This window comes from Nicotiana sylvestris, chromosome 9 (genome assembly GCF_000393655.2).
Source record: "Nicotiana sylvestris chromosome 9, ASM39365v2, whole genome shotgun sequence".
NCBI classification, from domain to species: domain Eukaryota; kingdom Viridiplantae; phylum Streptophyta; class Magnoliopsida; order Solanales; family Solanaceae; genus Nicotiana; species Nicotiana sylvestris.
In genome coordinates this window covers 75,665,777-75,683,299 of record NC_091065.1, presented here as the reverse complement: position 1 = coordinate 75,683,299, position 17,523 = coordinate 75,665,777, and the positions used below count along the sequence as shown (strand labels likewise).

The 17,523-nt window shown below is 35.1% G+C and overlaps 2 protein-coding genes across 6 annotated transcripts; both read left to right on the top strand.

Annotated features, from left to right (window-relative positions):
* Nucleotides 1-4,063: 4,063 nt before the first annotated feature.
* On the top strand, nt 4,064-8,240 carry LOC104228318 (cuscuta receptor 1-like). 5 transcript variants are annotated; one of them, XM_070156179.1, is made up of 4 exons: nt 4,064-4,252; nt 4,367-4,499; nt 5,520-5,660; nt 5,794-8,240. In XM_070156179.1, exon 4 carries the CDS (start codon nt 6,397-6,399, stop codon nt 7,495-7,497), a length of 1,101 nt encoding a protein of 366 aa, XP_070012280.1. In that variant the 5' UTR covers nt 4,064-4,252; nt 4,367-4,499; nt 5,520-5,660; nt 5,794-6,396; the 3' UTR covers nt 7,498-8,240. The 5 variants fall into 4 exon arrangements, with proteins under 5 accessions (XP_070012281.1, XP_070012280.1, XP_070012282.1 ...); XM_070156180.1 differs by having other exon boundaries at nt 4,064-4,223; nt 4,824-5,660; XM_070156178.1 differs by having other exon boundaries at nt 4,824-5,660.
* Nucleotides 7,505-10,636, top strand: LOC138877785 (cuscuta receptor 1-like). Its single transcript, XM_070157424.1, has 2 exons — nt 7,505-8,076; nt 10,513-10,636. The coding sequence occupies exons 1-2, from the start codon at nt 7,505-7,507 to the stop codon at nt 10,634-10,636; spliced, it is 696 nt and encodes a 231-aa protein (XP_070013525.1).
* Nucleotides 10,637-17,523: the final 6,887 nt, after the last annotated feature.

Below are 17,523 nucleotides of genomic sequence, written 5' to 3'. Positions count from 1 at the left end.
GTGGAAGCTAGCCATAAAAGAAGAGATGAATTCTCTTCAAAAGAATAAAACATGGATACTTACGGAGTTACCAAAAGAAAATAAGGCATTGCAGAACAAGTGGGTGTACAGAGTCAAGGAAGAGCATGATGGTAAGAAGAGATACAAAACACGATTAGTAGTAAAAGGCTTTTAGCAGAAGGAAAGAATTGACTACACCGAGATCTTCTCTTCTGTAGTCAAATTAACTACTATCAGGTTGGTGCTTAAGTATCGTAGTTGCAGAAAATTTGCATTTGGAGCAGCTAGATGTTAAAACTGCTTTCTTGCATGGTGACCTTGAAGAAGACATCTACATGAAGCAACCTGAAGGTTTTCAAGTTTTTGGTAAAGAAAACCTTGTGTGTAAGTTGAAGAAGAGTTTGTATGGTTTGAAACAAGCTCCCCGACAATGGTACAAGAAATTTGATGGATTCATGCATAAAAATGGTTTCACACGATGTGAGATGGACCATTGCTGTTATATCAAAAATCTTGATGAATCCTATATCATTTTATTGTTGTACGTTGATGATATGCTAATTGCAGGATCTAGCATAAATGAGATCAACTTGGTTAAGCAACAACTGGCGGAGGAGTTTGAAATGAAAGACTTAGGACCAGCTAAGCAAATGCTTGGGATGAGGATTAGCAGAAACAGGTCGGAAGGAACCTTAAAGTTGTCTCAAGAAAAGTACATACAGAAGGTACTAAGCAGGTTCAGTCTTCATGATGCAAAGACCAGAAGCACTCCACCTGGAAGCCATCTAAATCTGTCAAAGGACCAATCACCTAAGACAGATGAAGAAAAGAAGTACATGTCCAAAGTTCCGTATGCTTCAGCAGTAGGAAGTTTGATGTATGATATGGTTTGCACTAGACCTGACATAGCCCATGCAGTTGGAGTTGTCAGTAGATACATGTCAGATCCAGGAAAGGAGCATTGGGAAGGTGTAAAATGTATATTGCGATATCTCAAAGGCACCTCAGATATGACACTTTGTTTTAAAAAGTGCAATATTATCTTACAAGGTTTTGCTGATGCAAATTTAGGTGGCGATCTGGATAGTCGAAAAATTACCACGGGCTACGTGTTCACCTTGGGTGGTACTGCTGTTAGTTGGATGTCCAGACTTCAGAAAAATGTTGCTCTATCTACCACTGAAGCAGAGTACATGGCAATCTCAGAAGCTGGAAAAGAGATGATTTGGCTCAAGAATTTTCTTAAAGAGCTAGGTAAAGAATATGACAATTGTGAGCTTTTCAGCGATAGCCAGAGTGCAATTCATCTTGCCAAGAATCCAGTGTTTCATGCAAGATCGAAGCATATCCAGTTGAGGTATCATCATATCCGAGACTTGATAAATGAATGAACTCTTTCCCTACAGAAGATACCAGGATCAAAGAACCCGTCAGACATGTTGACCAAAGTTGTCGGTGATGACAAACTGAGGCTGTGCACCGCCTCAGTTAGCCTTCAAGACTGATAGAGTGAAGGTGCCACCAGAGAATAGCAAATCTTTCTTTATTTTCTTTCTTGATGTAACATAGGTTTGAGGGGGAGATTGATAGGACCAAACCTGTTGTTGTATGTGAAAGTAGACAAAACAAAAGAAAGAAAAATCAAAAATAGATGAAAATATGATGTAAGCGCTTACATCGACATTCTTGTGATGTAAGCGCTTACCTCAGCATTCTTATGATGTAAGCGCTTACCTCGGCAGGGCATTCAAATACTTATAAATAGGGGTCTACATTTTCATTTGTAGATCATTCCAAAACTTCTTCTTTCTCTCTTCAATTAATAAAGAGTTATTCTTTGTGTGGCTGTGGAGTAGGCAAAAATTACTGAACCACGTAAATCTTGTCTTGTCTTGTCTTGTGCAATTTATTGTTTCTCTCCTAAATATTATTTTCCTTCTATTATGTTAACACGCTTTCTCAATAGTAGAGTCATCTGGATAGAGGATTTCAAATGAATTTTGTACGTGAATATGATTGGCTGTAGGGGTGGTGGAAAATGGCGTGAATACTGTATGTGGCAAAGTTGTGGAAGGGGTGGGTGTAAGGCAATAATTGGGAGTTGAAACAATAAGTGGGGCAGCTGATGCTTTATTGTGTTTTGGACTTTGAAAAGTGGTATTCCTTTGGGACTTAGTATTTGGGTGAGGGATGGTGTCTGTAGGTCAGTAGGTGGATACGAGTGTGAAGATTTTCCATTTGGTTAGAAGAGGGAGGAGAGTGGCTATTGGATGGAGGTGAGGAAGAAGAGGTATGCCTACGACGTGGGTAGGTAACTGTTTACCATGTCGATTGAGATGGTTGTGGGTGGTGGTTCTGCACAGTGTTGGTGGTTGAAGTAAGGGGGTTTGGGGTGGTGGTAGGGGTCGTGGAGTTTGTTTGATTTTGAGATGTACAAGAGGAAAATAAGTGGCCAATACAGCCACAGGTGGAGTACATGGGGATAGAGGATTCATAAGAATTTTTTTGCAGGTGTGTACCAATGAGAATTTCTTTGGGGAGTGGTTTTCCGGTTGGTGCAAGAACACATAAGCGAGCATAGCGTCCTCTACTGGTTATGGCGGTGCAATTGTCTATTTTTAACAGTGCCAATTTGTGTGCCTATTTTTCGGAGAATATCAAGGTCGTAGTATTTGGTAGGGAGTTCTAAAAGTCGAGCCCAGATAGCGGAGAAGTTGTTTGTTTCATCTGTTACTGAGAATTTGGGTTCCCAATTGCGGACAGTAATGTATTGCGAGCCAATAAACCAGGGGCCATTGTGAGGGACTCTGTGATAGTTGTTAAGATGGGTGAATAAGATCAGGAAATAGTCATTGCCAAGATCAATGAGGTTAAATGGTTCAATGGGCTGCCAAATCGTTTGGAGCCTATTTTTGAGGTGGTATCCTAGTTTCCTACCAAGTGATTTGACGATGACAGATTGTGTCCAGTTGTGGTATAGGCGATTTTTATCAGCAATAGAAAATGGGGATGAAATGTGGATGGTTGGAAGGGTTGTCGTTTTCGTCGGAGAGGTCAAGCTATTGGAATGTGTGATTAATAAATTGGAAGGTGTTGTCAAAGGTGGGAAGGGGTGATGCGGTTAATTTGTCAAGGTAGCTAGTGGATGTAGGTGATGAGTGATGGGAAAATGGAACATCTGGAGTTTGTTCTAATACTGTTTCAAGTGTTATTGGTTGTGAGATTGGAGAGGTGTTTGGGTCGGTATCTGGTATTTGTTGAAGTAGTGTCTCAGGTTGGATTGGTTGTATGGTTTGAGAATCAAATATCTCTGGGTAATTGGTACTGCGATAGAGTAAGTCTGCTTCTTGGTCATTCATTTCTCCGTCAGTTAGTGGTGTTTGACATGGTGAGTTAAGCTATGGCTGTTTGTGTGTTGTAGTTGTAGAAGGTACAAAAAACGTAGGGATCAGAATCATCATTGAGAGGTACAACACAGTTTGTCGAATATGGCTTAGAATGAATTTGTTACTGATAAATTTAATAATGCTGCTTTTATATCTTTAAAAAAATTAACATTATGGGAAAATTAAATGTATGAATATATTATAAAAATAATAAATAAAATAATATTAAGTTATTTTAAGTAATATTATATAGTATATGATATAGAAGGTATGTCATAAACGAGAGAAGTTATAATGTCAAGGGCATCATAGACTTCTCAGGTAAAATTTTATAAAATCTAGTCAAAGTGATTATTGTGATAATAATAAAATAATTTTTGGGTAGCAAAAGAAAGAAAAGTAACTTTTGGATAACGAACATAAAATTGAATGACATTTACATAATAAAGAAGAAGTGATTTTTGAATAATAAACACAAAATTGAATGATCACCCATAAAACTATAAGCATTTTTTACTTAGACACCTTAAACATGTGACACATATTCAAATGTACCTATTATACCCTTAAGTACTAACCAATCAAAACAATTAAATGTTTAATTCACATGCCGAAATGATGAATAAAACGAAGAAACATGATTTTTAGCCCAAATAATTACGTGTTAAAAAGAAGGATTTCGAGCCCAAAACGAAAAAAAAAGGATTCTGAATTTGTTTTTGCCCATTGGACTGAGGTTGAACAGATATGAATACTGTTATACTGCTCATGTAATCCAAGAGGACTAAAAAGAAAATTGAAGACCATTTTGTCAAAGGCATATGATTCCGGCCAAAGGTAGTGTGCTTCATACATATGAAATGGGAGTAAGTTACTTTCTTTTTTGAATGATAAATTGCATTGTGAACTACCTGAACATTATTAATTAGTCTAATTTTTCATTTGATGACTTTTTCTTGAACTCTCTTCTTGTGCTTTAGGATTATGTTTGTGAAACAAATTGGGGTTGCCGCTTGGTGGCCGGCGGGAGAGAGAAGAGAAAATGTGATGTCTTTTTGAAAGGAAAAAAAGAAGGAATAATATGATTTGGGATCATTCACATGCCTAAGAGAGGTGAGAAACACTCTTTTTGCCATGTCAGCCTAATGTGTTTGACTGAGGTTGAAGTGTCTTATGGATAATGCATTTAGTTGAGGTGTCTAAATGAATAATAGTAGTGACAAAAAAAAAAAGTAGTAGTGACAAGCTTAGTCTATCATGTATGTATTTGGACTATTATATATTCGAATTTTACTAGAAGTCTATCATGGAACCTAATGTAGAAAGTGATGAATGATGCTTTTGGTTCACTTGTCTGTTGTCTTTTACTATAGTTTTTGCCAAGAAAGTCATTTCTTTCTCCTTTTTTGTGTTTATAAATTTATACTCCTATATTAGACGATTGCTTGAGCTTTAACAGTGGAAAAGCTGGTCAAGAAGGTGAATATGAGCAAGATGGAATATTGGTGGTTGTTGATCATTCTGTTTTTGGCAAATGGGCAGTGGTGCTGTTTAGGTTGTTGGAAAGAAGAAAGAAGTGCTCTCTTGCAACTCAAAGCAAATATAAACTACATAGGATCAGGTGGTTTTCTGTCGTCATGGATGGCCAACGAAACCTCAGATTGTTGTCGATGGTTGGGAGTTGTTTGCAGCAACAGCACAAGACGAATCACTGAGTTGTCCATTACCGTCAGTGAAAAAGATATGAATGATACTTTGCCGCTATTCAATGCATCTTTGTTTCTTCCCTTCAGAGATATCAGAGCTCTGCTCCTCCCTGGAAATTCTTTCGTTGGATGGGCTGACACTGAAGGTTCCTTGTTGCTATCCTTTCTTCATAATACTAAAATTCAAATGGAGGGAATTGACACTCAGATTTCATATTAGTTTGGGTTTGAGATGTAGTTATTTTTGTCGTTGTTGTTATTGTTATATCTATAGACATGTTTGAATCCCTTGCAGTTCAACATCGGATAAATTAGGATGATCACAATAATTTGAATTGTTGTAATGTTAAGTTCAAAGGTTAAATCCATTTGACTCTTGAGAAGTTAACAATGTTTATATCTAAGTTTCTTGTTAATTTGGTTACAGGTTTCGAGAAACTGAAACAACTGAGAAAACTAGAAAAACTTGATTTGTCAGGGAACCTCTTCAATCGCAGCATCTTTCTGTCTCTTAGTCAACTTTCTTCTCTCAAATCATTGAACCTCAAAGACTACAACATCGGATCAGGTGCCAATATATATATGGGGGGGGGGGGGGGGTTTCCCTCTATTCGCCCCTTTGGACTATTAGTAAATCTGCAAAAGAACACGTGTGTGTGTTTGTGCGTGTGTGTAGCTTATCTATTTCCTCAATATGTTAGGTTTTGAGAGATTGTCAGGGCTAAATAAGCTGGAAATCTTAGATTTGAGCGACAACACACTGAATGATGAAAACGTGCTCTCTGCTCTAGGTAAACTTATAATTACTCTTGAAAAGCCTTCATTAATTTAGTTTGCTGCTTTTTTCCTAGAGACTTCCCAGCATATATAGTTATATATTCTAAATATCTGGATAGAGCTAAATAAATCACGAACAACTTTGAAGAAGCTCGATATAAGGAACAACAAATTTCGAAGCTTCATAACAGATGAAGGTACATATAATTCATTAAGTAGTTTTATTTTACTTAATTGCCTTGCTGTGTAGATATAACATATATTGGTTAAAATACCTTCTATTATATATCAAGTCTTGGTTAAGAATATTTGCCTTGTCTCCACTTTCAAGTCTCTTGTCCCTTGAATATCTTTTGTTAGCAAACAACAACTTTGAAATTCCAATTTCATTTGAGTCATTTGCTAACCACTCAAAACTTAAGTTTGTAATTGCTGACTACAACTCAGTAGCTGTACAAACTTCTTCTAAATTAAGTTGGATCCCGAAGTTTCAATTGGAAGCCTTTTCTATATCCAACTGCTCTAAAATGCCAAGTTTCCTTCATTATCAATATGACTTGAGACTTCTTCGTCTCTCGCAATGCAATATTAGTGGAAACTTTCCAAATTGGCTGTTAGAAAACAATTCTAGACTTGGAGAAGTTTACTTGGGTGGAAATGCATTCACTGGATCTCTTCAGTTGCCATCCCTTCCTAATCTGGAAGCTTTTGATATCTCAAACAACAAGATTCAGGGACAAGTTCCTCCTAACATTGGGTCGATTTTCCCTGATCTCGTGATATCAACAATGTCAAACAATATGCTTGAAGGATTGTTGCCTTCAAGTTTTGCTGACATGAAAAACCTTGAATGCTTGGATTTGTCGTGCAATAAGTTAAATGGAGAGTTGCCGATAGGATTGGCTCGTAGAGGATCCAAGTTATATTTTCTGAGATTGTCGAATAACATGTTGAAAGGGGAAATAATTCCAGCATCAACTTACATCAACAGTTTCAAATACTTATATTTGAGGGGGAACAGCTTCTCGGGCTCAATTCCAAAAGAGTTGTCCACAGCACCCTTACATTCATTAGATTTAAGTTACAATAATTTGTTAGGAAACCTACCATCCTGGCTTGGTCATATCCCCTCCTTAACCCACCTTTCGTTGTTTAGTAACGATCTAAAAGGTCATATTCCACCTGATTATTGTAGACTTGAAGGACTTGAGGTCTTGGATCTCTCCGAAAGTAACCTTGTTGGTTCAATTCCATCATGTTTCAGTGCTTCCCTAAACCTAAAACGTGTCTATTTGAGTCAAAACTTGCTACAAGGGGAATTCCACAAGTTCTCAAATAGCTCAAATTTGAAGGTGTTAGATCTTAGAGATAACAACTTTACTGGTTCAATTCCAAAATGGTTGGGAAGTCTTGAGATAACCACCTTACTCTTGAAAGGAAATCATCTTCAGGGCATCATTCCTACACAATTATGCCATTCAAGTAAACTGAGAATGCTAGATCTTTCTCGTAATAATCTCTCAGGACCTATACCTCATTGCTTGGGGAACATAATGCAACGAGGAACGAGTTCAGATATATACCCCTACACTCCATCATTTAGTTATCCAGGATTTGAGGTGGGGTAGAGATGCCATGGTATTTGTAGAAGATTCAATGGAGAGATCGACGATTTCCTTTCAGAAAAACTATGGATGGGTTGGAGCAGATTTTACAACCAAGTGTAATACCTATTCCTATGAAGGTAGCGTTGTTGATTATATGTCTGGAGTTGATCTTTCTTGCAACCAGTTAAGTGGTGAAATACTCTGTAATCTTACCCAAATTCGAGCACTAAACTTGTCACACAACCACATCACTGGTGCAATACCATCAGAGTTCTCAAAACTCCAGAATATTGAAAGTCTGGACCTATCATACAACAACTTAAATGGGACGATTCCCACTCAACTTCTAGAGCTAAGAACTTTAACAGTTTTTAGCGTGGCACACAATAATCTAACAGGTTTGACTCCACAGCGTAAAGGGCAGTTTGCAACTTTTAATGAAAGCAGTTATGATGCGAATCCTTTTCTTTGTGGTCCTCCTTTACACAACAGTTGCATGGAGACTTTACAGATACTGATATCGCCTCTTGTGCCAAACTGCTATGAAGACGAGGATGCTTTTCTGGATATGGAGTCGCTCTATATTTCCTTTCTTGTGTCGTATGCAAATGTGTTGCTCCTGGTGGTTGTAGTCCTCTGCGCAAGCTCCTATTGAAGAAATGTTTGGTTTTCTTTCATTGAGTCTTCTATGTACTCTTGTTACAATTATTTTGCTTCCAATATGTAAACCTTATTGTAAGGTCGATCACTTTAAATACATAATATAATCCTCAGGTAAATCATACTATATGTTTTGAGTTCTTTATATCTGCCTACCTTCTTGTTTCTTAATACTTGTATGTTGTTTTCGAGTTGCCAGTATCTGTCTTCAACATACATGCCACAATGATTATTAGATTGATAAAGATTGAGAGATTTTGGATAGAGCTCTGAGAAGATGTGTGATAACTGTATGTATATTGCTCCATACAGAAAATTATGACATACAAAATGAAATACACATTTTTTACTTCATTTATATATGCAATAAGTACACTACTGTTTGTTTTAATATTTATTTCCTAGATAAGACATTTTAGCTCGTTTGACACCACTTCTAGTCTGATGAGATCTGTTAACTCACTAGGTTTTCTTACGTCTACCGATTTTAGCCACTAGCAGAAGTGAGGTACTAAAACCTGTATGTAGTTTACATATATTCCATCCTCGTAGAAATTAAATATTCATGCTTTTTTTAAGCGAAAAATACCAGCTATATCCATTTGTAAGTAGTTTATTATAAAAATTGGCCAATTCATAAATATTACTAATATCAACCAATTAGTTATTTGTAGCCAAAAAAAGTTAAATTTTTATTTTCTTTTGAGTGGGTGTTCTTAGAATAGATTGGGTACATCTTAAGGAGCTTGAATCTTAGTTTTAAGATGATGTGGTGGAGTTTTGAGGTGGTTTAAATTGAAATTTCGAATAAGAAGATGAACAGGAAAACAAAAATATGTGTATCACACTGTGTATCATTTGTGTATCACATATGTATCATATTTGTATCAAATGTGTATCACATGTATATCCATGTATACCTTTACATGCGTGATACATGTTTGATAGATGTGTCGCAGATAAATTTTTTGAACTCGTTTTTAACTACTAATTTGGATACTAATTCAGTCCAAATCACCTCCAATCTTTCTCAAATTTTATATATTGGCTCATCTATGTGTTTTCAGTGAATCTCAACCATACCAATTGAAATAAGTCCTTTTTTTCTTAGATTTTTGAAATTATATATATATTGTATTTCATCACCTTATTTGCTACTTCATTCATGAAATTTCCTTTCCGTCTTGCATCTAATATTGCTAATCACGCTTAAAAATATAGAAGGAGATCTTTGTATGTGATTTTTGGAGAGAAAGAACCTTATTTCTTTGGGTTTTCAATTTTTATATTGCTTGGCTAGTTTTGATAAGTCTACGACTAATGGCTAGAGGTTGGTAAGTTGAGACTTTTTTGGGATATTTCTGTAAGATTCATTTTTTTAAGAGGAGAAAATGATTTTTTTTTCCTTATGTTTTTCTCCGTTAGTCCATTTGAAATAGATTTGTAAAGAGAAATTTTCATAAAGTACTATCTTTTAGTAGTAATTAGCCATCTACAAATACCATTTGCTATATTACGGATTATAGATATCTTTTCTATGGTTATAAGATGTATTTGATGTATTTAAGCTATTATATTCATGAATACAGTAGCAAAAATAGGTGTGAATCAGGGAAGTCCAACTAATCAGTTGTTGTATTCGAGTGTATTCGACTGTATTCACGGCGTGAAATAGGGGATTACATTGTTTTTAAAACGGAAAGTGAATCGATTAACATAATAGACTCCTAATATAACTCAACAAACTCAATTATAACACATAAATTTTGTATTTTCAGTTATAAAAAAGATTCTCAACCGAAAATACCCCAAAAATATAGCAATCTTCAGAGAAATTATATAATACATCCGAATACATAAATTATATTAATTAAAAAAAATATATGAATACATTCATGGCGTATAACGAGATAGCGAATACAATGAAATACATAGAATACAGTGGGATACATTGAAATACAATGAGAAAAAAAAACAGTGAATATAATAAAATACATGAAATACAATGAGATAGATTGAATTACAATGGGAAAAAAGACAACGAATACAATGAAATACATGAAAATACATCGTGATACGTTGAAAAACATTAAAATATATTAACAGAAAATCAAGTTGCTCAGCCCTAAACTCTATCGTCTTTGTTCAAGAACAAACCCTAATTTCCGGCGAATCCGCCGTCGAGCAAAAATCCTAAATCTCATTGTTCACACGCCGCCATCGATCGGAGACCTAACTTAATCCGTTCTTTAGCTTCCTTTGACACATAAAAGACATGACTTTTAGTAGATTGAGATTTTGTTTGTGAGTTTGAGTTTGGATGCTTGACATCCAAGATTCCTATGATTACACGGAAATCAAAGATTGTCTTTGCAGGAACCAAGACATTAGCTCCCCGTTTCAGCTTTCTATTTCTCGAGTGAAAGACTTTCTGGAGAACCATCGGCTTTCAGCTTTGCAACTGAAGGGTTTAAGTTTTAATATTGGCGATGGTGGGTGAAGGAATTGGAGAGCTCTTTATGAGAAATTTGAGGTAAAAGTTGTATCAAAGTAGAGAGAGAAAGAAAATATTGTAACTGAATAGCGTATTTAGTGGCTTAGGAGTAGGATGCAACCAAAATTAAATATTTTGCTATAAACATTAAAAGGTATCTATAGAATATAATTTCTTTTAAATGATATTTATTTAAAATAAATAAGGTGTTAACCTTTACTATAGGAGGTAAAAATTTCAATTTGTAAATGTCCATTACAGGGCGAAGGATGTAACAAATCATATTTGGCTCTATCTGGTCCAGCCCAATATCTGATAGTTCTACTGGCCTAAGAGGTGTTTGACATTGCGCCATTGTCCAAGGTGATTAGATAGCCACTCTAAAGGACTGCTATTTAGGAATTAGCTAGTGCATTTGAAGTTTAATTTTCTAGTTCAATTTATCGGGAAAAAAATATTTTGAATTGTCCTGAAGTTAAGTTTTTTAGTTCAATATTTCAGGACAAATAAATGCTGAGTAATCTTTAAATAACATCCCTAAGAATGGTTGTGTGCGCACCTCCCCTGAGGCGAGTATTCCTTGAATTTAGTAAGGTGACTCTAATTTATTTTTTAATCCAGTGATAATCATAAAATTCAACTGAATCATTTAATTTCTACTTAGTTTTTAATTGATAGATGTTGGATATTAGCCGAGATCTAGTTCAAACTTTATCTGCAAAAATTAGGGATGAGATTTTTTTTTCATGACTATGGACTTGCATATGAATACTCTGTCAATATTGTAGACAATAAATTTGCATCGAGAAAATAAAATCAAGACCGAAAATTATCGCAACAATCGTACTATTTGATTTCAAATAATATGAATGTACAGTCTCTATGAATCCTCTGATTCTTCTTTTAAATAGTAAATAAATTCAAGAGCCTTTGAACTTGATCTTGAAAATATAGTTGTTGTCACGAACAATAATCTTGTTCCTGAGCTTTAGCTTGATTGCTTGAACTTGACCTTGAGTTGTTCTTCGTTTTTGAGCTTGAGCTTGATTGCTTGAAGCTTGAAACTTGTAGAGAATTTTGCGGCCTTTGATCCACGAGCTCTCTCTTGCTTTTTGTTATAACTTCTGGTGTCTTTTCTGAGTTGTGAAGACCCCTATTTATAGTTGTAGAATGGAGGAGTTGTGATAAGAATAAACTCTTTCCGACCAATCAAATTGAAGTGTGACATGACCGCATTTGATTGGCCAGAACATGTCACTTGCACACGTGGTATGATTTCATTAGTCTTTGAATGTGACTTGGCATGCCTTGCCATTTTGTCACGTGACATGGTCCTATTGGCTCTTCCATTTGACGTGGTGTGCCACGTCATTTGACACGTGGCACCAAACTGGGCCTCTAGAAAGATGACATCTTAGGTTTAACGAAGTGGGCTCATCACTTGTAGCCCAATTAAATGGGCTAGCCCAATGGATTAAGACTTATTTATTTAATCCATATATGTTGGATTTATATAATAATGAGATTTTTTCCTAACTATACCTTATTACCATAAATGTGCATAGTTTGTTAATTACCCGCCCAGTCCACACTTTAACTACAATTTATATACCATTCGACTATAAGGCATTAAAAAGACAGAATATTCCCTAAAAATGCGCTAAAATTAAGGAGAGAATCTTGGTGTTAATTGATTCTACATTAAATTCAATTTTTAAAAAGGGAAAGGAGATTTCTCATCTGCGTATTTTTCTCCAGAACTACAATTCAAATTCTCGAAAAAAAAGAACGAACAATTCAAATTTTCGAGTTTCAACAACTCAAAGTTGAAAAAATCTGTTCTTCCATATATTTTCCACCATTGATAGCCATTAAAAAGCTTGAAAGCTTTGAATTCAAATTTGGGTTTTCAAAAATCATTATTTGTTTGGATTGGGTGTTGTTGTAAATAATTTGGAATATGTTTAGGAGTTTATATCTCAATTTTGAGGGGTTTTGGTGAAGATTAGACTTGGTTTTGACTGAATTTTAGATTGAAACTCGAAGAAGAAGAAGAAGAAGAAGAAGAAGAAGAAGAAGACATATTTTCAGAAATTGTAGATAAATTGTAGAATTGTAGATCAATTGTAGATAAATTGTAGATAAATTATAGATTGGGAAGACTAAAACTTCTACAAATCTTCTACAATTATGTCGAAAATGCCAATTATGCTACAATTGAAATGAGAATTGGGATATTAAAATTCAATGTATCCAATTTGTAGATATCTTGTAGATAAAATTTCTACAAATAAACTACAAATCAGTTTAAGTATTGTATAAAGTTTTATTGTTTTTAAGGGTATCTACAAAATTACTATATTTATACTACAATTAAACTACAATCTTATTTGAAAAAAAATGTTAGTGTAGGTACCTTCTTTTCTCTTTGGTAGGGTGGGTAGATGAGGGTGGGGGTGAATAAGCAATGAAAATCACAGGTTAGTGTAATTAGTAGGAGTAATTTCAAAATACTCTTTGATGTTCAAGACACTGTGCAGTGGTTTAATAGGTTTAAATGGATCATACAATTGACATTCTGCAAATGTTATTTTGGTTGTCTTATAAGTTCAATCACTCAAACTTTTTTCCAATTTCACGTTTTCTTCAATGGGCTGAACTGAACGGATATGTATTGCAAGTTTAATTATTCTTTTTTTTTTTGTCAACCCAACACAGATAATTAGGTTGATATAGCGATCTCACGCCTTTTTTCTGACAATAAGGTTGAGTTTTTCTCTTTACTAATTATTATTGAATAGTTTTACTACATATCTTTATGACAATTTGTTCCAAAAATTCTTGTTAATGATTTGGTCGTATGTGCTTCTCTAATAAACTTTTCCAGCTATGCTTTTATATGTTTGAAACGTGGGATTAAGGGGAGAGGGAAATGTGTGATATATAGGAATAAAGGGGAGAGAGAAACTTGGGATATATGGACACCTTTAATTAAGGAGTAAAAAACTGCCAATTAATTATACCTCTAAATTAATTATGGTATATAAATGGTAATTTGGTATGCTGAAATATAATAAACACAAACCTTAAACATTAAGGGTAATAAGGTTTCATATATGGTATAAGAAGGTAAAAATCCCTATAATTAATCCAATTATATTAGCCCACAATATTTATTTGGACCAATATATCTTGAATTTAAAATATAGTCCAAATTAATTTATAAATTTAATTTTGCAAATTTTATATACCTACAAACATATTCATTCCAAGCAATACAAGGTGCCAGGTTTTGATTATAAAAAGAATATATATTATATCTGTCCAACATACACAGCTAGGATATTGCAGAATGTAAAATTTTGAAAATGCATGTATATTGAATTCAATATAATGTCAAGTACGAACTGATTAAGGCTCTAATTATGCAATTAAAATACTTTTTCTGGATTTCCAAAATTCAATCAAGTTTGCTTGGACTAAATTTGAATTAGGGAGTTTTCCAAGCATACACTTAACTTAAGATTCGTTTAGATATCAGCAAATTGGTGGAAAATACAATTCTTGATAAAAGTTATAAGAAATTTAAAAAGGCAAAAAAGAAACGTCGTTTTTCTTGCATTCATTCGTTTTGGAGTGAAAATGAATTTTTAAAAGAAGAAGAAATCATGTTTCCATGATCATTATGTTGAATGCCAAAATGTCCCACATCGGTGAAGGAAGAAAGTTGTTGGGAATTTCACCATATAAAAGGAGGCCTAATGTTTAGGATTTAAACACACCTCTCATTTGCCTTCTTATCTTCTTAAGACATTGTATCTTCTCTCTTTAGTATTATTTCACTTGTATTTTTGGAGTGGAACAAAATATTGGTTGTGTCTGAGGAAATAGGCAAAATTGGCCGAACCTCGTAAATTTTGGTGTTCCTTTTATTATTGTTTTATTGTCTTTTTTATTATTTGGTGGCTGTTATAATTTTTGGTATAGTAGTTGTGACTTATTCACACTATATACATTTGACTTTCGCAACAATTGGTATCCGTATTTTGCAAATCTGTGACCAACTTATTGAAACTGGTGATATGTTCATTCACCGTGGTACCGAGAACATAGGTGAAGCGAAACAATCTTTTCTTCATGTACAATTTATTTTGACTATTTTTCTTCAAAAATTTATCCTCCAGTGCTTTTCATAATTTACTTGCAGAAGTTTCCTTTGTGTATGGATATTTCTGCTCTCTAGCAAGGTAGGATCGAATAGTACCGCAAGCAACATGATTGATAATTCTCCAATCTTCTTCTCCAATAACATCTGGTCTTTTTTCTTCAATGGCAAGATCTAGCCCTTGTTGAAAAAGGACATCCAGAACTTCGCCTTGCCACATCCCAAAATGTCCAGACCCGTCAAAATTTCTACCGCAAATTTTGCATTTGACACAATTCTTGTCATAAGCGAAGATGCCAATGATGACGTATTGTTGACACTTGATGTAAATTCTTTTTGTTTATTGTCTCCCATCTTTGACACAAATATTATTTAATAGCTGACGACACAAATCAAGATTATTTTTTTTAGGGTGTGGAAATCAGACTAAGCTGCAACCACAGAGCGTACTCAGACAGAACCTTAACTCAGTTACAAAAATAAATCTTTTATGATGTGGAAGATCAGACTTCTCATTAGTTACAACAGAGCCATCAACATCATCAGACATATGGTTGATGGACTCGGCTTGTAGCTATCATATGTGTCCCAACAGGGACTAGTTTGTGGATTTTCAAGAAGGAGAATATGGAGTCATCCGCACAGCGGATAACATCCCTCTTACCTTATATGGCATTGGTTCAATACAATTAAGGAACCATGATGGAATGATCAGAACATTAACAGATGTTCGACATGTACCGGATTTGAAGAAGAATCTTATCTCTGTAGAAGCCCTAGAATCAAAAAGGGTTCAAAATCATTGCAGAAAATGGAGTGATGAGAGTATGCTCCGGTGCACTAATGGTAATGAAGGCTAATCGGAAGAACAATAATATGTACCGCTATCGTGGCAATACAGTTATTGGGACATCGATAGTGACATCCAGTAACGACAAAGAGGCAAAAGCAACCAGGCTATGGCACATGCCCTTGGGACAGGCTGGAGGAAAATCCTTGAAAACTCTATATGATCAAGGATTGTTAAAAGGAGTAAAGGTTTGCAATTTGGAGTTTTGCAAGCATTGTATCAAAGGAAAACAGACAAGGGTTAAATTTGGTACAACGATCCATAATACTAAAGGCATTTTGGATTATGCACACTCTGATGTTTGGGGTCCTTCCAAAACACATTCATTGGGTGGGAAGCACTATTTTGTAACCTTTGTTGATGATTTTTCCCGAAGAGTGTGAGTGTATACGATGAAGAGCAAAGATGAAGTGTTCGAAATTTTTCTCAAATGGAAGACGATGGTGGAGAATCAAACAGGTAGGAGGATCAAGTGTATTCACAGAGACAATGGAGGTGAATACAAAAATGATCATTTTGATAAGGTCTGTGAAAATGATGGCATCGTCTGACACTTCACTGTCAGACATACACCACAACAGAATGGAGTAGCAGAACGTATGAACCAGACCTTGCTGGAAAAGGTACGGTGTATGTTGTCCAATGTTGGCTTGGACAAAGAATTTTAGGATAAGGCAATTACATATGGATGCCACCTCATTAATCGCTTATCATCTGTTGCTATTGATGGCAAGACACCATTTGAAAAATGGTATGGAAAGTCTGCTATAGATTATGACTCTTTGCACGTGTTTGGCTCAACTACATATTATCATGTGACAGAGTCAAAATTGGATCCAAGGGTAAAGAAGACTATTTTTATGGGGATTACTTCTGGAGTCAAAGGTTATCGCTTATGGTGTCCTATGACAAAGAAAGTAATATTCAGCAGGGATATTACCTTTGATGAATCTGCTATGGTAAATAAGGCAACAGAAGATACCAAACAAAATGAGGGTGCTTCTAAGCAGGTAGAGTTTGAGGAAAAATTTATTTTTCCTACACAAGAAGAAGAGGAGGAAACAAATGAAGATTATCCTCTAGAAGAAGAGCCAGTAGAGAGGGAGATTCCAACTCAGGAACCTAAACAACAACTTGAATCAATTGCAACTAGCAGGCCAAAAAGGACAATAACAAAACCTGTTCATCTTATAGAGACGATTGCTTATGCCGCCTCAATTGTAGCTGATGATGTTCCTACCACTTATAAAGATGCAGTCCAAAGTTCAGAAGAAGATAAGTGGAGTATTACCATGAATGATGAAATATAGTCCCTTTATCAGAATCATACATGGAGATTGGCCAATCTCTTGAAGGGAAAGAAAGCAATTGGGTGCAAATGGGCATTTCAAAGAAAGAAGGATTTTCTAACCAAGAAGATGTTCGCTACAAAGCAAGATTGGTGGCCAAAAGATATGCTCAAAAGGAGGGAATTGATTACAATGAAGTGTTTTCTCCAGTTGTAAAATATTTCTCCATTAGAATTATGTTGGCTTTGGTAGTACAATTGGATTTGGAACTAGTTTAAATGGATGTAAAAACTGCGTTTTTACATGGAAACTTGGAGGAGGAAATCTACATGACTCAGCCAGAAGGATTCAAAGTTGCTGGAAAGGAAAATATGATGTGCAAACTTGAAAAATTATTGTATGGATTGAAACAATCTTCTAGACAATAGTACAAATGATTTGACAAGTTTATGTTACGGCAAGGGTACAAGAGAAGCAAGTACGATCATTGTGTGTATTTGCGCAAGCTTAAAGATGGTTCTTTTATATATCTTCTCCTATATGTTGATGATATGTTGATAGCTTCCAAGAATTTGGAAGAAATTGATAA

What these genes read in the sequence shown, in the direction of transcription:
- LOC104228318 (XM_070156180.1), top strand. Translation starts at nt 6,397, where the DNA reads ATGCCAAGTTTCCTTCATTATCAATATGACTTGAGACTTCTTCGTCTC.
- LOC138877785 (XM_070157424.1), top strand. Translation starts at nt 7,505, where the DNA reads ATGGTATTTGTAGAAGATTCAATGGAGAGATCGACGATTTCCTTTCAG. An exon ending in TATATTTCCTTTCTTGTGTC is followed by an intron (nt 8,077 to 10,512) that starts GTATGCAAATGT and finishes TTGTCTTTGCAG; the next exon opens with GAACCAAGACATTAGCTCCC.